Here is a 27,971-nt window from a genome sequence, read left to right as displayed (position 1 = left end):
TCAATATATCAGCACGGCACGAGGGCATTATCGATGCAACTTATTTAGACGTATAATTGTTTTCTGTCTCACTTGGATGTTTATAGCAATCACGGTTAACATCTCTTTTAAACGGTGGCAACTTGATTACAATAATTCAATTAAGTCTTTTATGGTAAAAGTATTTAACTTAATCGACCGTACACGCAGTTTACCTCGCATTAAACGCTTCAATATCACCGAGATAAAAATACGCTTTTTGCAGTAAAGATATGACAGACCGGTGAGTAAAAGAAACGTGAAATTTTATGATTGATAATCTTACATATTTTACTTTATAAAAGTAATCACGTTTTAATGAAATATCTATTTAATTCAGCTCTTTGCTTAAAAAACGCATTGCGGATGCATATCGCTTAGGTGTATTTCTGTTTTTTTTTTCGGTTTGAATATTTATGGTGGTCGTAAAACATGGTTACATGAATATCGTTCTTGCGGGATTTTGACTGTTCTTGACAATATACGAATTTTCAAATTACGGTACTTTTTCTTTTCGAAATTTTGCATGTTCACCCATCGTCCCCACGTACTTACCTTTAAGAATGCGAAAATGATAATCATTGATACAATCGACTATAAACGATTCCGCATCGAGTTCCGCAATCAGTTTCAGGATATTTTGAAAATTGACAAGGTTCCATCATTTTGCGATTGTTTAAATAATTGTATCTCGTAAACTAGAGTCTCTCTAATAAGCCTCTGGCCATACGACAGCAACTTTTGATTGGTTCGCCATTTTTTGGCAAAAGCAAGAGAACAAAAAGAGAAAGAGATATAAGAGAAAAAAAGAAAGCGATATGAATGTATATCGCTTTTTCTTTCTCTCTTATATTTTAAATTGCAAGTTGGCCCAGACTCCGATTTACAGAGGGACTCTATCAGAGCCCCTCTTAAAAAAGAAATGTATATAATTTTACGAAACAATGAGAAGTTCTTTTTCTATATACACGGCAAATTATGATAAAACCGCTTGCAATTACAGAAAGCAAAAGACGTTACACGGAGGTAGATTAATTCGAATCTGTATTAAGATTGGCTATAATTTGTTTTACAGTTTGTTAAGCGAAATAAAGCGTTATTGATATCATTTATCTCATGTACACCTACACTGAACGAAAAATTTATTATTTGCAAGAAATTTGATTTCTTTGAATTTAGTTTCCTTAATTCAAAAAACATAGTCAAAAAAAGTGTGCAAGTAGAAACTTGCACCGTGCTTCCTCATAGTTTTTAAGTGTGCAAGTGGAAACTTGTACATTGCTTCCTCTATGAGGAAGCCTGTTTTTTAAATGCATATATATATATATATATATATATATATATATAATTATTAATAGATATTTATTAAATAACTTACACATTTTTTTAAAGCAGAAATCGGTAACTCTTTTACCTCGCAAAATTCAAAACAACTTTCTTTTAATAATACTCTATATAAAATTACATGTACATCTTATACACTTTTTAAGCAAAAATCGGTAATCCCTTCACCGATCCTCGCCAAATTCACCAACAATCAGTAATTCGATTCGCCTCGGTCTACCCTTGCACGCGCGTTTTTATCCTCTCGCGTAAATTATTTTGAGAGTCCACTATACTTATTATTCTCTCACAATTCCTCAATAAATTACAAAGAGAACGTTATCATACGTAATGTGATAATCTTCGTTAAAAATGAGATATGTATTCAGCATGCTTGAAAAGTAATATTCCCAAGACGGAAATACAGCGACAGCTCTAAGGAATATAATTGTTAAGTGCACAAATAAGTAATCGTAGTCATTATGACAACATAATTTATCAGTGTAAACAAAAAAATCAATACAATTTTTATCAGCATTTCATGCTAAGGAATAAGTAACTTGATTTCTTGTCAGTAAGACAGATCGTGCAATTAAGTTTTCAAACATAATGTATCGCATATCTCGACAAAAATAGGTAATATATACGCACGATAAGTTAAAATGCACTGTCAGAATTAATGTAAAAATACTCGGAGTCGAGATACGTGTGTAACTCGGATCAACTTTTTCAGAACGGTACACAAAGAAATATTAATTGTATAGTAGTAAGAATGATATAAACGTATGTATAAACGCAAATAGTGTGACGACACGATTAAAATATTTCCGCCAGACCTTGTCGACACCAAACGTATCGGATGCGGGGTGGTAACTACTATTTGGTATGGTATTAATTCTCAATTAATTTTTATACGAGCTTGAGGGCTTGAGCGAGTTCGCGGTTGAAATACCCTCGATTTGTGCGTACAAAGTAATCGTTGCGTGTAACGCTATTGGCACATTATGATACTCTTGCTTGATTTAACGAAGCCAGATGGAAGAAGCTCCTATATAGGAGGATACTATCGTCATCGCGTCATGTGGAATTCTTTCAAATTCTTTCAACGTGTAGTCCAAGCAAATCGACAATAAATCATTCGCGTTTACTAATTAATGACTTGGACGTAAGTGGCAGGGAATATGCCGGTACGGCCTCTGCACTCGCCTATCCACCAGCCGTCTGGCTGTTTCTGACGAACGGTTATCAGGTCTCCCGGACTGAGGCTGAGCTCGTCGTTCAGATTCGCGGAGTACTGATAGATCGCTCGACACTGCTCCGTGCGTTCAGTCTTGGCCGTCGCTACTTCCGTACCATCAATCTGGTTGTTGTTGTCTTCCGAGTGACTGCTAAACTCGTCAAAGTCGCTGAAATCATCCTCGTCCGGTGGATTCTCCGAATTGCCATCACCGGCGGTTCGATCAGCCCAATCGCGAGTCTCGGCGTTCTGATCCTTGGTCAAATGCATCTCGAGTTCGTCATCGCTGTCCTGAATCTCGAAAGATTCGTTCTTTGTCCAAGAAGGAATCTGCAAGGAGAGAGAACGCGTTGTCTTCTTCATTTTATCGAGAGAGCGTATGATTTTGTACATAAAAGTTTAGAGCAAGTAGTACGTTTGTCCGATAATATAATTCAGCCCGATAATCGTTCCGCGCACTCCGCGAGCTTGATTTACATATATAAATTTCTCTGGCGCGCTACTATACCTTGAGAACACTTTGTTGCAAACCCTGCTTGTCTCTCGAGACCAAGATATGCTCCGACAAGGGATGTTTGCTCCGTTTGCTACCTTCCACTTCGGCAAGCGTACCGCCGACTTTATATCTAGCCGCCTCCAAGTATAGCAACATCGAGCGCATCTGCAAAAACATATATATGCGTGACAATTATTCACTAGCGCGAAATAATTCCCTATCTAACTACGTCAGATAAGTATTACGGCGATATATGCAAGTGTAAGGAGACGCGTACGTGATGCAGCTTGTCCGTCACGTTTTGCGTGCTCTCGTCCGCCGCGAACGCCGGAGTCTTGACAAAGGCTCGGTGTAACGTTTCCAGACCTTCTCTACCTCGTCTTTCCCTCTCCAGATCTTGTCTTATCAGATGCAGCACCCTCACCAAGGCCTGCTTTCGCCGTTCGCGATTCATCGCCAGCGTGACGTGCTCGGCGTAGAAATCCGGCAGCAATTGTTCCGCGTTCGTCACATCGTGATTGTCCATTCGGCGTACGAGATTTTTCAGGATCTCTAGATCCTGCGACACGTTACAGCTACGCACAGGCGTCAACAAGCGATCGACGCTCTGAGAAAGTATAATATACATGCATATTCAAAGTGAGACGTTGAATATTATAATACTTATTGTCAGGTCAGGCTCAGGCCCTCAGGCCCGACGAATGTAAATGAATATAAATGAATAATAGAGAGAAATAAAGAGGGTGGGCGTAGTCCTCCGCGGGGCTCCCTGATGGTTAATCGATTAATTCGTATTATACCTGCTGCAATCGCGGAGCGAGCGCCTGCAAGTGCGTCAAGTACACGTTGGCGAGGTCCTTCAGGGCGCTCAGTCGCTCCTCCTCGAGCAGTTCCATCTGCTTCGCGCCCTTCCTCATCGTGCTCTCGTACTCGAGCCTGGCCCTCTCAGCTCTCACGCTGACCGTGTAGAATTCGGTGTCCGCTCGGCGCGACGAGTCCTCGGCCTTCCTCCGTCTAGCCTCCAGCTTGCTCGCTTCCTTCTCCGTCATGTGATGACTCGACGACCTGTTGTTGCTCTGCTGGCTTTGACCGATGGTCTGTAGCCGCGCCAGATCCTGTAGCCTCTCGTTTTCGCGCGCGCACGCAAAGCTCTGCTTTTTGCTCTTCGCCGTTACCCCACGCCATTCCTGAAGCGACTTGGACGCCTTGTCCACCGAGTTTTCGATGCTCTTCCTCGACCGGCCCTGCGTCTCAGCTACGCCCACCTGCACACGAGACAATATACGCGTTATCGCCTTTCGTTTCTCGATCGCGAAGTCGAATCCTTTCCTCTCTCGACTCTCTCGAGGTTTTCAACATTTCATGAGATGTAAACGTCCTACCTACGTCCTACGGTCATCGAATCACCCCGTTTTTCGTGCGTCTTTTCGGTTCGAGCTTTCGCTAAAAGAAAGTCGGCTTAAAATTCGTCTAGTCGTCTAGAAACGTATCTGTCTGCGGAGCAATATGTAATCTCATATACTAAATTGCCACCTTAATATTTGCGATTCGACACGTACTTTTCGCCAATGTAATTCGAAATGTAATTCGTAAGAGACGAGACGAGAGAGAGGAGAGAGATAACGTGCCAGGGTAAATTTTCCTCACGCGCGCAATCTCCGATTTTAATAATTGTTTAATCAATCATCATCGTTTCGCAACGCGACGCGACGTTGCGTAAGTCGACGCGGTTGCGCGCGTCTAGTTTCTTCCTCGCGGCCATCGCAAGCTTCGTTTTTATAAATCACGATTATAAAGGCACCGTTTCATCTCCTTATAATATTGACTATTGACAAGAGACTCACTCTTAACTTACTCTGAGCGGTTTGGCGAGTTGTTCGCTTAACGCGATGCCCCATAGTCGGTGGGCTTCCGCCGCAGCCTCCATCTCCTCGCCGACACACCTCCATGCCTCGTTCACACCTCCGTTGCTATTACCACCTGCATTACGAAAGAGGAGATGATATTGCTATGGGCACCGCCTATCTTGCCTAATCTCGCGCCGCGCTCTCTCATCGATGGATACTTATTTGCTATACGCTCGAAAAGTGAAAAGATAAACCTCGTAGAGGCCTCGTAGGCCTGATAAACTGAGAGCGGTAATAATATAAAGGAGAGCAAAGATTCTTACTTCAAAATCTAAATCTAAATAAAGGTCTAATCAGGTAACTCACTTATACATATGATAGATACATTGCACAATGTATATCTTTCGCGGAGTAAAACTCGCATCGAATCTACAATATACATAAATGTAATATATACATATATGTAGGGTATGAAATGAATTTTTCCAATAATATTTGCGATGCAGAAAAATTTTACGATGCTCTTATCTATACTTATTAAATCAAGTCAAGTTCTCGCTATGTATAAAGAGATATTCTGGATACTCTAATTGTAATTCATCTCATTGTTAAATAAATATAATTGCAATTATCACGTATTATTATTGATCGAATCGAATGCAAGTAACCGACGCGACGCAATGGATGCAATGATTGCAATGGCATAAAACCTCTTGTACCGAACAGAACCGACAGTCACCTTGATCCTTGGCGCAGGCCTTTGTCAGCTTGCTACTGAGTTTGCTGAGCCCTTTCGCGTACGTAGCTTCCAGTTCGGCTCTGAAACATATATTTTCCCTATTGAAAAATCGCGCCCGCGCAAATGACGAACGATGGAAAGGAAACAAGTTCAAGTACCTTTCGTGAAGAATCGATGCCAGTTCCTTGCAAAAATCGCCTCCTTGTTTGACGTACCTTCGCACGTCCTCGAAGCCACCTTGTCCTCCCTGCACGTGACAAGGAGGCAATTAAAAAGTTGCGCAACCATGAGACTCTGGCATACTTGATGGCATAAAAAAGGGAAGCAAGAAAGTTTAGGAAGAGGATTTTACAAAAACGCTCCGCTTCGCTATCTTCTAGATCTAGATATTTCTCTTTCGCGATAAATTTAATAATATCAAGTTGATATATATTTCATATTCAGCGTTATCGCCCTAAAATTTCTTTATAACGTCATTAAATATAACCACAGTAGAAAGCTCCGCGTCGTATTAAAATTCAAAAGGAGAATTTCTATTACGTACGATAAAATTCGGAGAGAGAGGGAGAGAGAGTGCGCAAAGTGTTACTTGGAAAAATTCGATAGTAAAAGAAAGACAATACAGAGTAAATATCAATTTGCACCGAGTTATCGCAAGTTTGATACAGTTTAATTATGAATATATATAGCGATAACAGAATTATATATTTTATCATTCTCGTAGACAAGTCTTGTGGATCTTTGAAAGTTCGATATCTTTTAAGATTATCATTTCGTCTTCAAGAGATAAAAATCTATACTATATTGATTTGTTTGGTTCTACGCCTAACTCGAATACACTCGATTCTCGAGGGGAAAGCATAAGATAGCGGTAACCCGCGTCACGGGCTGATTGTATGCAACATTATACCGCTGTCTTGTACCGACCGATACCATTATTTTTCTCACGCTTACGCTGTTCTTCTCCTACAACGGAAATTGTTCTAGTCATAAAGGATCGATGTACATGTATCTATCGGTTATCATCCAATTGTTTGATTTGTCGCTGTTATATCTTTGCTTAGCTTCTTCAAATATTTGTCGCATGTGACTATATCGTAAACGGTATTTTTGCACGAACGCTATTAATTTGACTCTATTTTGTTTACAAAATACATCCTGCAGCTATGCGCAGACTTATATATACATATATAAAGCAAAACATTTCTATCTCTTTTTTTATCCAAGAATGTATACTATACGAGAATAAAAAATTTGTGATATGTGTAATACATATGTATGGACATTGTTTGTACGCGTAATTTTCTTTCTCTTTATTTTCTCATTATTAAATCCTTTTGTATCTTAACGGGCGCACCGTTTCCAACTTGGATAACATTGCCATATCTTATGGAGAAAGGAAACTTCTCTTCTCTAAGACTCCCGGAAGCTGCGGGAATGATAAAATCGTAAAACACCAGCTTATAATGGAAAGGTGTTTGTTTGTGCACGATAAACGTTCCCGCGGCTATCGGATATCGCACTTCTTTTCGTTTGCCGCGCTATAAGGTGACTGACACTTGATTCGAATTAAAGCCCGCGGCACTCGGTGAAAGCAAGCGTTGACTCGCATAGGCTTTGAGGAAAGTCCAAAGAGTTGCGTGTTAATTAGCTAGATGCGTATATACACAAAGATACGATAAATTTATATATATGTACACATACGTATATATACAAATATACATATCAAATGTACATAACATAGAACTATAGCGGAAGAAAACAAAATTGTCGATATATAGTCATCGCGAGTTTGTCGAGTATTCATTGGTACGTTCGCTCAAATAAGATTTAGTTCGACGCCGATAATGGAAAACCGCCTTTCTACGGAGCTATTGGAGCATGGCGTGTTAAATACGATATACGATTGATAATAATTGTCAGTTAAATAAATTAGTCTCTATATAGAAATCGATGTTTGCGCGCTTTTTCGTAACGCGTTTCGCTCTTACGAGAGGCTTTTCGGGTGATGCTCTCGCAGCGATGACGTCATTTCCATCGAAAATCGTTTTCACCATAACAGACTTTTTTAGCGCGTTTAGAATGCTTTTCGTTCATCGTTACGTGATTTACGCGGATTTGTCATGCATGGAAAATTTTTTTCTCCCATTTTGTGAAATCCTGATTCTTAATTATCTCTGTGATGTACCGAAAGATTTATTCATCGAACACGTTTGTCGAAAGATTTGATATTTTCTCGATAAATCCTTACTGAAATTTTTCAGTTAAAATTTATCTGTACACGTAAAATGTAAATCTTGCATGTAAAATCTATAAAAATATAAAACTCGATATAAAAACTAAGAAATATAAATCTTGAAAAATATAGGTTAATGTTAATAATTAATTTCCAAATCGTCAATATCGAAAATGTCGTTTGTCGTTTTCTAATTCTGCTTTCCCCGAGTTGAAATTTTACTTGATGGCCGCTTGTCCGATCGAGAGATTTATCGACTGTCCAAGAGAAATGGCGGTAAGCGGCCAGGTACGAGCATGCCTTGAAGCATCGCAAGAGCAAAGTATGGAAAGTGTGGGAAAGTTACGCGGAGAAAATAGCCGACTTTGTTTCACAACCACACACACACATACACACACACACGCACAAGCGCGCGCGCGCGCGCAAATGCGCACATGCACGATGCACAAGGCTTGACCGCCTTCCCTATACGTGTTTTCATATGTGTCCTGAAAATCATATGCACGTGTAAGCGTATTTAGAGACTGTACAAGCTACATTCAGCCACGAATTTTTCGATAGCGTGGCACAGGAGTCGATGAGTTTCTCCGCGCACTTTTTTAGACGATATGAAAACACATATATGTATACGTGTGACGTATAATTCGTTCACGAACGCCGTGAACAAAATTATCAGTTGAAAGCGAAATAAACATACTGTGACGCTCGCTTCTTGCATTTAGAAATATCTCGAGCAATTTTATTACCAGCGTCACGCTGTCATCGAGCTGCATCGATCGATATACGACAATTGTTGCCACGGTCAATAATTTTCATTAAGGTCTGTCAAACGTTGAACGCAAATTCTGTTTTGCTTACGATCCATTAAGTATTTTAGCCTCAATTGAACGTAAAATCTCTGCTCCGTGCCCTATAAGATAATCTGCGCAAACTAATTGTTGCGTAGAATTCGGGTGAAATGCATTTTTGTCTGCATTTTATCGCGTGCATTTCTGATTATGTACTTGTGGTATTATTACAAAATTAGGGCGTGACAATTTAACGGGTTGACGATGACGCGCGACTCACAATCGGAAAGAACAAAGAAACGCTCGTGACGATGAAAGTTCCTTTGTTTAACGATAAATATGTATAGATGAATGTGCTCCGATATGACGAGATAAAAGGCAAGCCCATCGGAAATTCGGGGGGAATTCGCACGCGTTGTCTCGCTTGAAGATGCGATCGAGGAGAGTAAGAGATTAATTCGCATTGAGCGATTGGCATGCACGTTGGCGTTAATACGAGGGGTTGGCTTTACAATTGTGCCGTATATTTTTCCTTTTTTTTCGATTGGACTCTCTCGTATTAACGCGTTCAAAATGAGTTGGACGCGCGAATAAATTAATTTTTATTAAATTGGCCAATAAAAGTGAGCCAAGTGAGCCAATGTGCGAGCACTTTAATTTATAGTTACATAATACATAATACGCTTCAATTTATAGTTACATGTATTACCATACATATATCATGATTATTTCGGGAATGCTAGATCGCTTATGTGCTCTTCTACTTTATTCACGTAAAGTGCGCTGTAATATAGATTCGATGGCGATTGGTCATTGACCTGTCCATTGCGAGACGAGGCGAGTGAAAATAAACCACCTGTTGCAAGTGCACGCCCGTTTGTCGTCATCGACAAACCTACTATAATCGACTGTATCGATTAACCTTTTAGCCGTCCGAATTGGTAATAGTTACACCAACTCGTTTTATCTCGATCGTTACCGTTACCCAGTGTGTGAATGCACACAATCGCATCAGCTATACGAGCACGCGCTATTTGTCCACGGGATATAACGGCATGTACTTATATACATATTTTTAAAGGAAAACAAGCATATTTGAAAAAGACGCGCTGAATTTACTAGGAATGTATCTTAACTTCATTGCCGACTCATTTTCTAAGATTTTAAGACAGTGTGACTTTTTAACGTCTTGCATAACTTATACGCGCTATAATTGTGAGAGTATATATGCAGACACACGGATGGCGGAAATGTAATATTCTTACCGGTTAATTCCTCTACTACTACTGCTACTACTACTACTACTACTACTACTACTACTACTACTACTACTACTACTACTATTACCATTTATCAGTAGAGAGATATTACGTAATACGATTGCACATTATGATCAAATGACGGGTTTGCATTGATGACTATCCCTTTCTCACCTAGAAATATTTTGCCGAGCAAAAAGTCGGTACTTGACAAAACTGGCGAATTATAATGAAATTCCGTGTTTGAAATTGATTTAGATATTATTTTGCCTTTTATTTTTACGGCGTAAATATTTATTGACGCGCGCTAACGATTTGTATAATTTATTTTCACTACTTGAGTTGTGAATCGCATCTTTGACGACTACGTTTTAAAATTTGAAGTTCTTAAAATGCGTTAATTATGTCAATAGTCTACATCAGAACTGCTGACATATGCCCCGTGTCGCTGATTTATCGCGCTTGCATCTCTTAAAGTCTCGCCGAAATTGCTACTTTGTATTTGCTGTAAAACATTCGTGGAAACGTGTCAATATCATTTAGATATCCAGTGACGAACGTGCTGTGACCGGTAAATGTCAAACATTTGCGACTTACGAAGAAAACTTTTTTCTTCGTAAGAGATTCCTTCGTCTTAGACAGATGTAACCAACATATTAATGTATGCACAATCGTATAAAGCAAACATTTAAAAAACTATATATGTACAAGAGGTACATCTTTTGAGATACATTTTCGCGTTACGTTAATTCATTACAGTCACTCGTTTTGGACTTTTATTGTTTGTTCATTCGCATCTATCTTTCCATTCGCATATTTCTTTCTAGCTTTCAAGAGCATCACGTTCGGTCGTAGGGTACGCAAGTGTACAACAACCGCACAAACGTGTACTGGATCCTGGTAATGAGAGAAAGAAACAACAAGAGCGCAAAGTACCTCGTCGGACTCGTAGGTCTGCAACAGATGAGTCGAGGCCATTAACCCTCTGATTGACCCGAGCATTCTCCTCTTAATCAGACCACTTTTCCCACCGTAGTCCCTCGACGCTTCGGCATCACCACTGGTCCCAGCCATCGCCATCGTCACTACTGGTGTTGGCGCCGTCGCCGTCGTCACCTTCATCTCGTCGTTCTCCGTCACCCGCGAGCATAGCTTATCCATGCTAAAAGACCCTGGCAGCTGCAACCTCGTCCTATTGTTCTCCAAAATATCGTCCGAACTAGCCGTCTTTCTTCGCAGGTTGCCGCGCAATCTTCTCGCGTCGTTCGCCGATGTGTTTCCCGAATCGGGCGATGCTGACGTTGGCCTCTCGATATCATCGGAAACGTTCACCTCCTCCGACACCGACGACAGACCAAACTCCTCCACCCTGGTGATCGAGCCAGATTCCTGGGTGTGAGCCCGCGTCAGATCGTAGAAGCCACGCTGCTTGCTCTTAGATGTTTGCACGGGAGTGGCACGATTGCTTCGCACCTTGAGGCGAGAATTTTCCTCGATAAAACATCGGTCCAAGTAAAATGGCGCAAGCTAGAAAACTCATCGCTTTTGCGCGCGAAATTATCAAAGGCGAGAATTATAGGTAACCCGTGCATTTTCTCCGTTTTAACTGTTATAACAATGCACGTTCGAGGTATCGCCAAGTCGGAAATCTTAAAAACTCGTATCACGTTATTTAACTTAATTACGTCGGCACTTGTTTGCACGATCGAGCGTAGGATCCTTGGAAAAATGTGTGAAGAAATTAAATCGAGAGCAAAACAAGGTCATAATTTAAAAGGTCCAGTGTAAACGTCGTATTTAAAGCGATGAGTTATATAAATTATAAATTTCGCGCTTCTCAACGGCGAATTTCACGCTCTGAATTTCATATCGAGCAGCGTGACCATAAACATTAGTTGAAATCTGACTGACTGACTGACTAACGATTTAAGCAGCTCGGCTGATTCTTTTCATCTATTACTTTATCTGTTACGGTATACGGTCTCTACAATGCTACAAAGATATACACACGTTTAATATCATCTTGGAAAATCGGATCGAGAATCAGCCCCGCGGATGGGATTCAAATTAACATTTCTGAAAACAAAGTACGGGCGCGCAGTTTTTTATAGTTTTATCAATAATCTTTACTTTCGATCGACTTTAACTAACGTTTACTAGTTTACTTATCGTTAGTCGCGCCAAGATTTCTTATCTTTTCTTTTCTCTTTCAATTTTTCGACACTATATACCTCAGGATTGAGCGCGCCGACCGCTTGCAACTTGGCGTGCCTGTTGACCACCTGGCCGATCCTCGTCTTTTCTTCTCGCAACCAGCTACGCATCCTGCCCCAAGCCTTGCCCAGTCGTCGCTTCTGCAACCTCAGCCGTTTGCCGTGGTCCGAACCGCCGCTCTCCGACAACGCTGCCTCCTCGCCGCCGGCGCCACGCGGGCACTCGGGGTCCGAGTACGAACCCGACATCGACGCTATGCCGGCGTCGTAACCGTCGCTGTCCGACGCGCCGTAGCTTCTTCTGCCAGATTTGAGCGATCTGGTGGAACGTTTCATCCGGTCTCGTTGTCGGTTCTTCTTTTCAGGCGAAACTATCGCGTTTGCGACTTGGTAGTTTTTCTGATCGTTTTCGAGATCGGTATTGGAGATCGTCGGCACCTCTTCCTCTCGCGATTCGTTCCAAGATACGTCCTTGCACGTTAGTTTCGGCACGTCGCGGTCGTAAGGATCCTGACGAGCTGCCGGCAACGAGGATTCGCCCGAAATTATTTGGTCCTTATCACGACCGGGTCGTTCCAAGGAAGCTCGACTACTTTCCAGAATGGCGCTCTTAGGAAAGTCATACAACTGATTTCCCGACAAGTCAGCTTGATCGCTCGTGTCGACCTCCAGAATAACAATCTCGTCGTCGTTCTCGTCGTCGTTCTCGTGAAAATTCTCACCGGCGCGTAAAAAGCTGAAACTGATCGTCGGGACTCCATCGGCGTCCGTTTTCAGTGTCGTAGTGGCGTTCAATTCCATCGTAGTACTGTGTCTCTTCTCATCCCGAGTCCTCTTGTTCACGCGAGACTCGGCGGGATTCACTTGGAGATTGTCCGAGACACAGACTCGACTCGATCTACTCGCGACGGCGACGGCGACGGTCTCCGCTCGTGAGCTTTCGCTCCGCGACACCTCGCCAACGCTGTCGGGAGACAGGGCGAGGCCTCCAGGTCGACTCGACGTCGCGTCCTTCGACAACCAGACTCTCGTAGGACTCTCTCTCCCCAAGAACTCGGTCTTCGTATTTTCCTCGACGACCCTCGTTCCCATCTCGTCCTCGGAGGGTCTTTTACGGTTCTTCCTCGCTTCGTCGCTCTTGTCTTGGCGTTCCGCCTTCTCGTGGAACTCATGACAATGCACGATAATCGGCATCGGGACATCGTACCACGTTGCCGTTGCAGCACTCGCGATGCCACTGCTCAAGGTCGAACTCTTCGCAGGAGTCTTCAGACCTGTCAAAACGTGCCGCATCTCGTTCATCTTCTCCGCGCTGTTATATATTATATACAGTATATTGATACATATAAAATCCTTCTTTTTTTCTCGTGTGTGGTGACGCGAGCCTTCTGCAGCTTCTGGAATCGATATTCTTCGCCTTTACCTTTCCGTTCTCTTCTCTTCTCTCCGTTTGCGAATATCGTTGCGAAACGGAACGACGTTAATCGTAAGAGATGACGGTCGAATCACGGCGGACAATAATCAAGTGAAACGTGTGTCGCTATGTTACGTCACGCGTTGTCGATAACGCATAACACATAACGCATAGGAAAAACTGCTCGTTAATCAACGTAGCGTCCAACGCAAGACAACACGTCGCTCCTTTCTTTTCTTCGAACGAAGAGAAAAGTCTTTTGATCTTGGACGTTAATTATTTTCGTCGATCCGTCCGCGGAGGAAGCGACACCATACGGTGTGGCGTCGATCGATCAGTTTATTAAGTTTATTTTGTCTCTGCATCAGCGGTGAGAAAGTGAGAGTAATTAATACTCCGATTAACATCCCACGCTGCATGACCTCGTTGGTGAAAGATCTCTGAATTATTCTTCGTACGAAAGTAGTCGCGTAATAGCCCGGCAATAATTCCCGATGGCACTTTTGCATTTTCCTTCGTACCACGCACAAACTAATGTACATTACACAAATTCCTTCAACGCATATAATATTCCAAGTTTTATTCGTCACAAGTTGCGCAAGCTCGCTTTCGTTTTGCGCGAGATTCGCGCTTATGGCGATTCGCAAAATTTGCTTATCGAAGGAATAGTCGGCGACATCTAAACATTCCTGTATTCCATATTCGACAAATTTCCGAAATTTCGTTTATATTAAGAATGAGAAAAGTATAATTAGTCTCGAAATTCTCACATCCTGCATCTACCGCATTCCAATTGTGCTCGTTACAATTTTCTGCATTCTATAATATATGTATATATCACACGTAATTACGCGTATCGCCAAGACGTATCTCTTGCGTCCCACAAACTTGGCTTATAGCGAGAATACTAGGCGAGCATAAGCCTCAAATTTCTCCGACGAATACTCTTAGCCGACCAAGTAAATTCCGTCGCGGCGTCGGCTACAAATCGTCAACTTTTGTTCAATCGCGTCAATTGCTGTTAGATCGCGGCGAGGAGTTTAGTGGAACTTAGTACCGCGATTAGCAGGAGACATGGAACGTATAGCGGAATAGTGGAATACCGTACAATGCGTGACGTGAAAAAAAAAACAGAACGACGCGACTTTCCGCGGCAGTAATGACGCTTCGCGAAGCGAAGCGACGCCGCACCACGCCGTGGAATCGACGATCTCCTGCGGGATAAAGAAAGTGGCGTCGTGTAGGTACATTTCAACCGGATATACGTTGAATTTCGCGTTGCCCATCTCTTTCGTTGGTCTACTTCTATCATATTTCGAGTCATATCGGTTTAACGTGTGCATACTGTGCATACGTGACTGGCGCGCGACTCGCGACTCACGTGCGACGACGCCGCGACGCCGCGACGCGACGATGCGACGTCACGAGCGATGGAGAACGGCTGAAGAACGATGTCGCGGTTTTGCGCGCTCGGCCGCTCGGCCGCTCGTCCGCTCGTCCGCTCATACGAGAATTATAAGCACGCGTGTACATATACGCTCACAAATGTACGTACATGTGCGAACGTTTCATTCGAGCGCGACGTCGAGCACGGAAGCAGCGAATGGATGACGGCACGATCACGCCGATCACGCGCGCGCGAGCCGCGACTGCCGCGAGCCTTCACGAATCCAAACGAACGACGCCACGATGCTACGACGTCGTCGCACGTTGCACCGTCCTCGGTCGGTGTTACATATTACGTAATTACGTAATTACTCGGAGCCGTATGACGAGCGAATGTAACGGGAACGGGTGCGCGAGAACGGTGCGAAGTACCGCGTTCCAATTTTGTTTAAATATAGTTGTTTAGCCGTTGTTTTTTTTCTCTCGTTGCTTCACGCTCTCTTCTCTTCGCTTATCACGCGCGTGGCAATCTGGCAATTGGCGTCACGTTGCGCCCTGAATAGCGCGCGAGGGCCGCGAACGAGACGGATGGTCGGATCGAAGCTCAAGTCGCTCAAGATCGGTCAATTTCGCATAACGAGCAAAAAGCGATCGCTATCCTGAAGCGACGCGACACGCGACGGGAGCGCGAGAATTCACGTTTGCGTTCCCGTTCGATGGACATCGTAGATGTAGATGTAGGTAGAAAGACCGATATCGTCTAGAGTAGAGAAAAATACATTTTGCATTTTAGAAGAAAAAGTGCAAAATTTGTTTCGACAAATTGAATACCGACTGAATGCTCCAATTGTTCTCGAACGTAACGATTAATTGCGATGACGATTACTCGAGTTTCCACTCGAGGCTCCAGCTATTCGAAAGTAATTTTCTGATACGCTGATACGCACTTGTCGTCGATGACGGTCGCCGAACGATTTTCGCCCGATCGTCGCATTTCCAGTATTTCACCGGTTTTCGATCGATATCTTCGAATGATGTCAAACGACGGCCGCACGGCGGAATATCGCCCAAGTTTTCACAACGCGTTCGTGTCGGAACGCGACGCTGCGCGACGCGACGTTCCGACGACGACTGTCGGTCGGAGGCCGCCTGGAAGCCACGTTATACAACCGCGGTGAACAATTACGTCCGTATTATACCGCGTGTACGCACTTACGCATACCGTTTGTCGCACAATCGTCGCGAGTTCCGCGGTTCCGCGGCACCGCCACCGCGGTGGAGACGCACGCTTGCTTCGTTTTCGATCCCAATACAAGAATCCTCCATTCGATCTCAAATTAGCCAAAATTCCATTCCCCCTTTCATCTTCTTCCCTCTCTTCTACCGACATGCGCGATATTATTACGCGTCGGAACAAAGCGATCGCTTAAGCTTTAGAGGCTTAGAGAGATCATGCTGCCTTGGTCTTTTTTCATTCTCGCGAGATACTTTCGCGACACAGTACACAGCCGTGTTTTTCTGCATTTTTAATTTATGTGTTTCGTTCCTTGCCTTCGCCTCGTAGCAATCGGAGGAAAATAACTATTAGGGAACAACAAATCTACACATCTGTTTGTCCTTTTTTTTCTTTCTTCCGGTGTCCCTCCTTCTGATACTTGACGAAATATAGTTGTTATATATCTAAACCTCTCACATATGAGACGAGAGATTCTTTTTTGTTTGAAAGACTTCTTATATATTTCTTCTGATATGAAAACTCTTGCGCGCGATACGATCGCTTAGCATTCCGCTCTACAAAGTTGTAAAAATTGAGGCCATTCGCCGGCATTCCCACTGTTGCTCGAGTAAGCAACGTGGTTATCACGAAAATACTGCAGAAACTTTACAACTCAAAGCTAGTCCCTCGCAAAGTTGTCATTTTAATGTTTAAATTACTGTATAATTTTAACTATAATCTTACAATTAGTTAGCATTTGGCAGCACTAAAAAACAAAATGTACCTAGACAAGATGTATAACGCTAAATACACAAGATCTTGTACAAGAAAGGCAGAGGGCAGAGATGCGAGATACGAGATACGAGATACGTAATATGGCAGGATATGTATAGAGAGAGACATAACGTAATATTAGGCAATCAAAGTGTGCGATACAAGACTATAATGTAGTTTGGCGTACATTACCGAGAAAGAGAGAGAGAGAGAGAGAGAGAGTATAACATCTCCCAAATAAATTTAATTTAATCTTTGACGCGAGTTCGCGTTCCGTATACGCGATTCCGACTCATCTTGATTTCGATCAGTTTCACTACTTGACCGCGTACGACCAAGAAATTTGACCAAGAGGTTTGTCGTTGAGACAAACTTTGAATTCTTATCTTACTGGCTCAGTGATCGTCGATTGTCTTCGTCGGAAATGAAAATTCGATGCTAAAAGACACGAAAGTGACGCGCTGGAAACGCACTATGTCTATAATATATATACTATATGCTTTCTTCGACAAGAATAACGCGCGCGTATACAGAATGATACCGTACTTTAAGGTCCAAACACTATAAAAGAGAATTAATCAAAGTTTCGTTTCGTCACATATATCTCTCCTCGCATATAATATAAGATACCTGAATTCTTCTACCGATTTCAAGCGCCTCCCGATCGCCGCAACGATCATAGACCACAGAATTAATCTTTTGAATTTACAGAATCTTTCGATAACATTATCATAATCGAAACACACCGTCGTTGATGCGTGTGCAGGTGCACGTAATTGTAGGCGCGTGTATTACGCGCGTAAAACGCACATTGTACGTGCACGAGCGTTGCACCGAAGTCACTGCAGCGGTCGCGGAGCGGACCGTTTGTCGCGCTTGCGGGAAACGGGAACGCGAACGAGAGTGCGGAAACGCGCAAAGGCCGAACGGGGAGAGGGAAGGAGAGAGAGAGAGAGAGAGAGAGAGAGAGAGAAAGAACTGGCATGTGCACCACTGCACCGGTGTAACCCCAAAACGAATGGTAACGAGCAGTGGATAGTTTTAAGACGACTAAACGTACGTGTTTCTAGGCGGGGGATTACGCAGTTTGTATGCGTGTTTTCTGATCTACGGATTATATTTAGCCCGCCACTCCTTAGGCACTCCGGTATCTCTCGCCTCTCCACTCTCGCTTGCCGGCTCGTTCGCCCGTGTCGCATAACGAGAGTTGCACCACCACGTGCGTGCGTCGTGTAACGCAAGTATCTCGCGCCGAATTCTTCTTGCATTGGGGGGGGGGGAGAGAGAGAGAGAAAGGGAGACGCACGTATTTGCATCCCCTTTTGTACCTTTGATAAGAGTTTGAACACTCCTCTCTTATCTATATTTACATCTAATTAAAAGTTTATCAAGTTTATAGAGTATATTTGCTCATTAGAGTGACTCATTATATTAAATTTTATAATCAACCAAATGCACATACCTTCATTCGGAATAAATAAAATAATTGTCATAAAATGACGGCAAATCTGTTAATAGAGATGAAAGTATTTAAATATGATAATGTGCTAAAAAGAGAATATTCGAATAATTCAAGTTTTATTAAGCAAAGTATAACCATTGGCGTGCCTATCTAAAAGCTCTTATCATGCGTACTACATGGTAATAAATAACCAGAATAAATCAAGCATCGCGCTGTTTTATGCTAAGTAAGCGTTACGTTATCGTCAAAGACACAGAGTATACGTGCATCTTGCGATAAGAATCGATCGCGACAATAGAAAGAACTGAAACTCTGGTGACATTTTTCCCTCGTACATTTCTATATACTATATGCGTATATGCAGGTAAATTTTATTGTATTTTAAGCACATTTGACTGCACGAGGATGCGCAGTCCGAAAATCGCGTTCGTCGAAAAGTACATTCCTAGGTATATCTTTTTGCCATTTTTGCCATCTTTTTGCCTAGGGCCTAGGGGACTAACGAACGAAACATATGAGTAGTTAACCGCGGTAATAACGATAGCGGAAATCGCCGGGCAACGGCAACGTTACGACAGTATCGATATTGAAGGAACGACGGTGGCAATATAAAAGGAAACGCGATAATTATCGTTGGATATTATACATAACACGTATAGAAGATTTTGAAAAGTATAGATACGTATATTGGGCAGAGTTTACACGGAGACGTCGGAAAAGCAGGTATATATCAGATAGCGACAAATCGTGCGAAAAATGTTGAGAAAGTGGTGTTACAGGAAACGCGCTAGTCTAGGAAAATTATTTATGTAAAATTAATAGAGCAATCAGCTTTCACGCGTGAACTTGTTGGGCGCAGGTTGTCTCAGCTCTTATGGGTTATGGATATTGAGAAAGGCCGCCCGCGCCGTATTGAAACTATATACGGAAACATCGCGTATGCGGCTGACGTTTCCTATCCTTTCTCAAGTATTAATATCTCTTACACACCTTACGTTATTCGCCACTCTCGAATCATTAATAAGCACGCGGCAATCTGTCCAATCCGTAATCTTTTAATACAACCAAGGGTTGTATTGCTACTTCTCATTTATCGACTATATCGACGTTATTTTCTTTTACTAATTTAGAAAAGTGCTCGAAATAATATAGCGACCAACTCCAGGAAATTCGTATAAATAAATACGTGTGCGCATTTTTCGTGACACATGACGCTCTTATATGACGCGTATAGCGGATTTCGAACACGTGTCGCGTATCCGGCATATCGAGAAGAGAAGCCGAATAAAGTACACCGCTATAATAACAGGCGCGCATAACACAGCGTGTCTTTTCTTACCGACCACATATTGTACGTACTCACGTGGGAGTTTTGCTGGGACTTGGGACGAATCCAACCGGGGAGCCAGTGACGTGAGACCGGAAACATTCTAACGTCGCGTCGTGCCGATGTGACGTACGATATCCATACGCGATCGCGTTATCGTTGTACCGATTGTCATAAAGTGTCGTAACGAAGAACGAGTGAACGGTCTTTTTCAACTTTCGAGCTTTCGACTCGTCTCGCAATTATATCCCTTTCAAAGTCCTCTATCAATCCTTTAACTTTGGTCTAATTCCGAAGATATTATATTAATCGATTAACTGATCCACGATTAAGAATCGAAACGCTTAATTCTTGACTGAGATAATCTTTTGTGGCTCAACGAATTCGATCGATAGAGCAATATTGTGAATTGACCATTGAAAAGTTTGGACGTTCTACCTACGCGAGCTAAAGATAAAAATTGACTGGCCCGAAGCGGCATTCGCGTACGAAATCGTTGTTGCTTATCGCTTATTATTAATCATCGCGACATCACGTTATCTAATAACTCGACAAATTTCTCCAAGATGTCCAAGTCCCTCTCTCGAATTTCAATCAATTTCAGATACTTTTCTACAACGGCTTAAAAGATACACTTTAGGCTCGCAACTCGATCAACCCGATATACAACGTATACGTATCAACCGCGTATGTTCGACAAAAATTTCGCAATCTTTAAAATTTACTATTCTAAATTCTGCGTAAACTTCGCCTACGATTACGCGTAAAAATGGTGTGCGATCTACTATTTTCTCTATTTCGTATTCGCGTAAAAAAGTTTTAAAAGTACGCATAAAGTACGTCTCCGAGGCATCTCCTCTTTTGTAGACCGTGAAATGGCCAACGCGTGCGATAAAAGTACCGGCGAGATGTTTCTCTTCTCACAAATAATCTAGTTTGACCTTCTGAATGTTCGGAACGGAGAGAGATAAAAAAAAAGAAGGGAAAAGAAAAAATAAAGGGAAACGTCATCCTCGGATAATTGTACGCCATAAACCTGTTACTATACGTTCCGCGGAATAGCGCGTAAGCGCACCGCACGCAAAAACGCACGCGCAGGGAATTATGCCCCGTTACATCGTTCGATAAAACATTGGTCTTTGGTAGCGCGCAAGACGCACGCTTCGTCATCCTACCTTGTCATTGCATTGGATCCCTCGACAAATTTGGACTCGGTTCTTTTATTTCGCGAGAGACGAGAAGTGAAACTTAATCTATATTTTTTATGGTAGCGTGTGTATGTGTGTGTGTGTGTAAAACTTTATATGAGATTACTTATTTTTAAAACGTCACGTTCAAGAAAAGTGTTGTAAATTATCGTATTTTGGAATTTAAAAAAAAAGAAGATTGAATGATTGATCAGAAAATCTTTAGAAGAAAACATGGCGATGGTTAGTCATTCTATCGCGATGATGTCAATATAGATAACGTTAACAAGTTTTCGTTGTTCAAGCGCGAACACATACACATAAAGCCATTTCCTTCGACGACGAGAGATCACACGCAAAGAGATCACACGTTACGATACGATACGAATATCGTTACGTGTTTTACGTTGTTTGGTGTCAATGAGTCTCTTTGATCAGTGATAACTGACGCGACTTTTGTTAAGTGTGCCTCGCAGGCCACACTTATTTTTTACATATGTGTAAGCCACACTGGGGTCTGGAAGACCCCAGCCATTTTTCATTCATTAGTTGAAAAAATCAACGTATTGTAATGTTTTTTTTCCGTCTATCGTAAATTTTCTGAGAATTATGATGGTAATCTCGGAATTTTTGTAAAAAAGAATTACCAAAAAATACACATTAAAAAATATAAATAATAATAGCTCCAAACGTAGTTTCAAAATTTCGTTGGAGTCCCTGAAAACCCGAGTGTGGCTTTCGAGGATTAAGTGTTGTGTTCAAAACTAGACAGTTTGTTCGCAATTAAGTATTGCAATTGAACTTTCTGTAGGTAATGTGTCGACAAGTTTGTCAAACGCTTTGTCAAACGGTACAACGAGCTTTTCCAAAGCAGAGATTCGTACTTGGTCCCTCAAAAGTTTTACTTGAAACAGACACGAGGATAATTTTCGTTAGAAAATAGAAAAGACTCGATTAATTTGCACGGATCAGTTCTTTTGTACAGACATGCTTTATCGTTAGGCAATATCAATACAACGTACGATATCGCGTAGCGGTACTACAGCCGGACCGCCGGAACCAGTCGGGGCTGACCGGAAGCGTCTACCGGAACCGGTATTTCTTTCACCGCGCTCGACACCGCGCGTCCGCTCGACAACAGGTACGTGACAAACGCAAAAACTACGCGCCCCCCGTAAGCGTTTAACCTACATATATAGATATATTGTACAAGACGAGTAACAAGTGTAATAAAATTGTTATTCTCAAAAAGAATCGGTGCAAAAAGATTTGTTACCCGTTATCTTTCTCATTTTTTTACTTTCGATTGTCCTACTAGTTCCGAAACTCCCTGTATAATCTCATAACTTTAATCTATAGATTCTAGAATTCTGTAGGTAAATGTTTTTCAATTCGAGTTAAAATATGTATATTAGTATATCAATGAGTACATATGTATCATTATCGAATCTAGAGTGTAATGGGTCTTGAGATCCGATCAGGAATCATCTCTGCCAATATCAGGTTTGTAACGTTATCGGATCTACAAAGAAGCCTTGATTGAATTTTCGAATTAAAATTCCTAAAATCCCCCCCCCCCTGAGCGACCCCCTGGGCGAGATCCCTTTTGAGAGATCGAATTGTGAAAATTATTATTATTTCGCACGAACGATTACAGATTGTATACCAGCAAGAACAAGCGTGTCCATCGCGACCATTGCAGCAACCTTTATGAGGTGAAAAATTATAGCGATCGCAATAATTCGCACGATCCGATCCGCCTTATGATCGATCGGCGTAATGCAAGACGGCTGGTTTGCCGATCGATCGTTTACTTTGCATTTTCTCACACTTGGCCATCGTACCTCGCACAGGGCGATATACGAGTAATAGGAGTTACGTTCATAACAAAATTCCACAAAAGGTTGTGGAATATCTCTCTCTCTCTCTCTCTCATCCTTTGCTGCTTCGCGAAAGAAACGATCAAATCGTCTAGATTAATAGAGAATTTAGTAAAAATTGAATGCGAATCAGCCTAGCTTCATAACGAAAATATATTATTAACGTTTTAACGAGTTTTAATGATAACATTTCACAATTGATATTTTAATGATACAATAAAACATAGGTACAGTATATAGTAGCTATTATACCGACATTTTTATATAACGTTTAATGCACGCATTATTATATATAACAATTAATTAAATTAAGGAATTGAATCGTGCTACACGATTCTTGTACCGGAAGCGGTCATTAAAATGTGAACCAACGTGTAAGGATTATCGTTATGGGAATCATTCGGATCACTTTCGAGATCGCAGGTATTATATATATACATCTGCAGGCGCGTACTGAAGCGTGTGTTATATAGTAGTATAGCTATTAGCATATACTTGCGTCGCGTCGCGCCGCTACGAAATTGAGAGCGTCTTTTTTTCTCTCTTTCTCTCTCTCTCGAGGAGAGCACGGAGCACGTTGGGGCACGTTCCTGGACTTTCCGTGGGAGCGGAATCCGTTCCGCTGCGTGGGTCACGCGCTTGTCCGGCATAATAAGATGTATGTCTCTGACATAAGACTTTCACCCCCGAGGCGAGGGGCTCTCCGCAACGATCGGCCCGATGGCTCTCGGTTCACCGCATCGCGGGATTCATTGCTCGGGACTGATTGTGAGTTTCCTTGTGACCGCGGAAACTCTCAGCGCAGCAAAATTATATCTGACAGTGTATTATGTACCCGTCTGTCTGTCATATTTATCAGGATCCTCGATGAGCGAGCGTTTGAAAACTGCGTTAAAAGCTCTCGAGACTCGGCGACTAGTTCTCAAGTCGTATACCGGTGATACATATTATAGTTAACCGTCAACATTAATTGTTGCGTATAAACAGTGCGTAAACGCGCGCATTATAGTGGAGGCAAATTAGGTTTTTATCTCGGAACCGGTAAAAACTACTCGGATTTGAACGTTTTTTTTTAATGTAGGTAATTAAAAACACTACAATGTTTATGGGTTAAAAATTGACGCTAATTATTTATTTAATAAATTTTCAGGTTTATTTTAATTATTTTTTTAAAGCGTCAATTTTTAACCCATAAACATTGTAGTGTTTTTAATTACCTACATTAAAAAAAAAAAAAAAAAAAACGCAGTTTTCAAATCCGAGTAGTTTTAATCGGTTCCGAGATAACGCACTTTTTTGGTCTCATTTGCCTCCACTATTACAACATTGCGATTGCAGTGGTAAATGGCGAGCATGCCACTGACTATGCTGCTTCGCTCTGCGATGATGGTGAAACGGTAAATCGGTTATCGCGCGCGCGTGTTTGCGTGTCGCATGCGAGATCTTTATCTCGACGTGAGATAAAGATGAAAAACCATCAACATTGATTAGAGTTTTTCTCTGATGGGATTATCTTTTTGTTGTTCGTAATTACACAAACTGCTTCAACAGTTTCACACTTCTAAAATGCAAAATTCCAAATATATTTAACATCGCAATGTGATTTTAGTCACTCTGATTAACGCTATAGTATATATGTGTGTAATGCAGTTGGACTTATTTAAGAATAAAATAATTTCATGTTTCATCTTGGGACGAATTTATCGTGGAGCATTTGAAAGCATTATAGATGTGTCGAATACGCGCGCGTGCGTGTGTAGTCAGAAACGCGCTATATTCGCATATTCGCGTTGCATGCGAGTTGCAACTCGCAACCATCCGCGGAAATCTTGCGCTTGAAAGTCTTGAAACACACGCATACCGATACACGTATATACCTACATATAACACATACGCCATACGCCGCGGCCACGAGTATACGATACCGTGCAGCCGATCGAGACGATTGTTGCACGACGATATAATTATCCGGCTTTAGTCATTCGTGGATAATAACCGATTGACCGCGGCTACGTTTCAGCTCGTATAGGTATAGGTATAACGTAGGTATCGTAGGTACACGCGCGATCAACGGCGATCGGCGATATCATTATTTACTTAGAGACGCGGAACTGCGCACTGCGCTGCAATCGCACGCGTGCGATTTTGCCGGATTCGTCAGGATAGAGTGAAAGCACGCCGTTATAGAAACAGATGTACATACCGCTTTTACCGCTTTTGCAGCGTCGCGTCGTGGAGTTTCTCGCTTCACAGAAGCGGAGCATCGCTATACGGGCGCGCGGGCACCGAGGCGCCCGCGCCGAGGAGCAGCCGAGTAGCCGCATCGTTGATGGGTGTGATGGGTGACGCGAACGCTGTCTAACTATATCGTTCTTCCGGTCTGACCGATAGATATTTTTTAAATAACTTATACCTGTCGACCTTTCGACTATTATTTGTCGCGCCACGCGACTTTTCTGTACGGTGAAAAATATTCTATCGTACAACACACGCGGTAATTAAGATTGAGCGTTTTTGCGTTACCGTTTGCATACCGATAATATGCGAGCGTCTTATTTATTTATAGGCAGTGCTGACTGCGATAATTAAAAACGGCCATCACACACACACACACACACACACGGAACGGAGGAGAAACATATATACGTAGGTACCGTGCACGTGCATCATACGCAAGTACTTACCGCGTACTTGTCCTTGTAAAAGAGCGAACTCGTCGACATGGTGATGGTGCCCCCCTCGAGCGGTGCCCGCTTCAAATCGAAGGTCACGTCGTCATCGCCTGGTGATATGGCCACGTTACCGGTAACCCGCCTGGTCGTCCTGGTTTCTGCTCAGTCCTGATCAGTCCTGGTCGTCCATGCGCGCGTACACGTATAACGTATATGAGATGCGCACCTTCTTGTTCCGCTCCGGAAACACTCGTCGGCGTCGCACTCACACTTGGTTTACTTACTCACGTGGACTGTGATACGGATTGATAACACGGCACTAATATCGATACCGTGATACGTACAGACGACACAAGATGACAGGATGGAAAAGCGAGGAGTTTAATTTAACGTTCAACGCCTCGCCTTCAATACGCGCCTCCAATCAATTATCTTTCCAATTTTGTAAGTTTGTACGTATCCGCGAGTAAACATGCAGATATCTATAAATCGATAAATTATCGTCTATATTTTCCTTTTTCTCTCTCTTTTTCATACTCTTTTGACGTAATATCAAGATTTTGTCTGCGCGTATTGCGCGGAGAAACGTGCCTACGTACCTACCTACGTCGCGTCATATACCAAGAAGCCGCGCGACTGCACCGCGTCGCGTCGTGCCGCGCCGACCGCGGGGCGCGGACCGGACCGCCGCGTCCGCGTGGTGGGCGCCTGGCCGCGGCCGTCGCCGCCGTGTCGCGGTCGCGAAGCGAAGCGAAACGTAAGTAATCCAACGTATAGTCGCGTTGCGCGATCGATCGGTCGATCACGATACATCCATACGGGAGGGACGCGCCTTTTCGTGTCTCGCCTCGCTTTCTCTTACGTACCGCGCGCGTAGCGAAATGGCAAAATTGACAACTGGCAAGTCGTGCCTGAATCGAACCTGCGGCCTGCGGGAGAAAGAAACTGCCGTACTGAGTACTCGCGTCCGCACCGCGTGTCCAGTTAGTTTGCGGTAGAAGGTAGAAGTCGGAAGAATGGCTCGATCCTCCCCCCACCGGATTTCGTCTCCTCTCCCCGTGCCCCTCTCCGCCCCCCTCCCCAACGTATGACCTACAATCTGTAAACTCCGCGCGCGCACGGAGACTTGACTACTTTTTTCAGCTTCAATTGTTTCTATTCCGCTCAATATGTTGCATATGTATATATGTGTGTTTACAGCGCGACACGCACCCACATATATTTATTTTTATGTCTCATATGTAAATATTGTATATGTAAATACATATACAATAAATACATATATGCAAGAATACGTGTTTGTGTGATGCGTGCCGATTCATCGCGAAATCGGCCTTTTCTTTTATATCCTATAGCTTATCGCTCGCGTCGTCGACTTTCGCAAGCGGCCTTCTCCTCGCCAAGAAAAGAATTACAACATGATAATTATTCGCGATAATTCGTGATATGGCGTTCGACGTACGAAGGAAATTGTTTTTTTCCTCTTGCTCCAATAAATTGCCGTGATGAGGCAATTTATTGAGAACGAGAAACAGCTGTGAGAAGTTTGATTGGAAAAGCTTAATTCTTTCTCCACGTATATATATATATATATATATATATATATATATATATATATATATATATATATACTATATATATATATAATTCGATTTTCAAAATCAAAAGAAATTAATTAACCAACGCGGAGAACACGTGAACGTATCTGAGAAGATGCTTGCCAGCAACTAAACGTTCTTATATAATCAATTTATTCATGTAATCTTCCTTTCTCCCGAGATACACGAGATAAAATAAATCTCGCGCGCGAAATAAAAAACCTAGAAAAGATTTTTACAGACACATAAAATAATATACATGACGCAATTAGAAAATAAAATCGATTAAAATGCTTTCTCAATTCACGAATTTACCCTCAAGTTACGAAAAAGAAAAATAAATCAGTCGTTGGATAGCTGGCTTACGCATTTGGGTAAATGTTTAGTATAACGCTCTCTCCTTCGATTTTTTTGAAATTTTGTAAAATAGTTTATTTTTGTGTGTAAAATACATTCTGAGAAGGAAAATCGTCGCTCATGTCTCGTTTTTTTTTTTTAATTTCAAAATTTTATGATGTCGGTAAGTAGCAAAATGATAATTTACGTATGAAGTTGCGCAGTACTTAAAAAACACACACGTGTGTATGCCCTGCTTTATAGAAGTTGTGATTTTCGTTAAAGCAGGGCACACACATGTGTGTGCTTTGCTTTAAGCACATATTTTGTATTTAATTAGCAGACAGTTGTCACGTGACCTTCTTCATCACTTCTATTTCGCTGCACCGTTAATGAATATGCGGACAACTTAATTTGTGAATATAGTAACAAATGAAGTTGCGCAGTATTTTAAAAACGTAAATTATTATTTTGCTACTTACCGACATCATAAAATTTTGAAATTAAATAAAAAAAAAAAAACGAGACATGAGCGACGATTTTTCTTCTCAGAATGTATTTTA

At 42.2% G+C, this 27,971-nt stretch overlaps 1 protein-coding gene across 2 annotated transcripts; it reads right to left on the bottom strand.

Moving 5' to 3' along the window:
- Positions 1-1,355: 1,355 nt before the first annotated feature.
- Nost (Nostrin) lies at positions 1,356-17,816 on the bottom strand. Of its 2 annotated transcripts, none has more exons than XM_077417366.1 (10): positions 17,577-17,816; positions 12,175-14,259; positions 10,880-11,416; positions 5,819-5,907; positions 5,661-5,740; positions 4,930-5,054; positions 3,875-4,339; positions 3,352-3,681; positions 3,087-3,239; positions 1,356-2,908 (listed from the first exon to the last, which is right to left on the bottom strand). In XM_077417366.1, exons 2-10 carry the CDS (start codon positions 13,456-13,458, stop codon positions 2,489-2,491), a joined length of 3,483 nt encoding a protein of 1,160 aa, XP_077273492.1. In that variant the 5' UTR covers positions 13,459-14,259; positions 17,577-17,816; the 3' UTR covers positions 1,356-2,488. The 2 variants fall into 2 exon arrangements, with proteins under 2 accessions (XP_077273492.1, XP_077273490.1); XM_077417364.1 differs by lacking the exon at positions 17,577-17,816 and adding an exon at positions 15,904-17,142.
- Between the last annotated feature and the right edge of the window lie 10,155 nt (positions 17,817-27,971).

Source organism: Temnothorax americanus, unplaced genomic scaffold (genome assembly GCF_048541705.1).
Source record: "Temnothorax americanus isolate GAGA-0224 unplaced genomic scaffold, ASM4854170v1 Scaffold49, whole genome shotgun sequence".
NCBI classification, from domain to species: domain Eukaryota; kingdom Metazoa; phylum Arthropoda; class Insecta; order Hymenoptera; family Formicidae; genus Temnothorax; species Temnothorax americanus.
This window is presented reverse-complemented; position numbering and strand designations above follow the sequence as displayed.

Bases quoted from the DNA above. Each gene is read 5' to 3' on its own strand.
- Nost (XM_077417366.1), bottom strand. From the start codon at position 13,458: ATGAACGAGATGCGGCACGTTTTGACAGGTCTGAAGACTCCTGCGAAG. The intron at 11,417-12,174 runs GTATATAGTGTC...TCTCGCCTCAAG, and splicing joins TCGGCGCGCTCAATCCTGAG to GTGCGAAGCAATCGTGCCAC. The intron at 5,055-5,660 runs GTGACTGTCGGT...TTCGTAATGCAG, and splicing joins GGCCTGCGCCAAGGATCAAG to GTGGTAATAGCAACGGAGGT.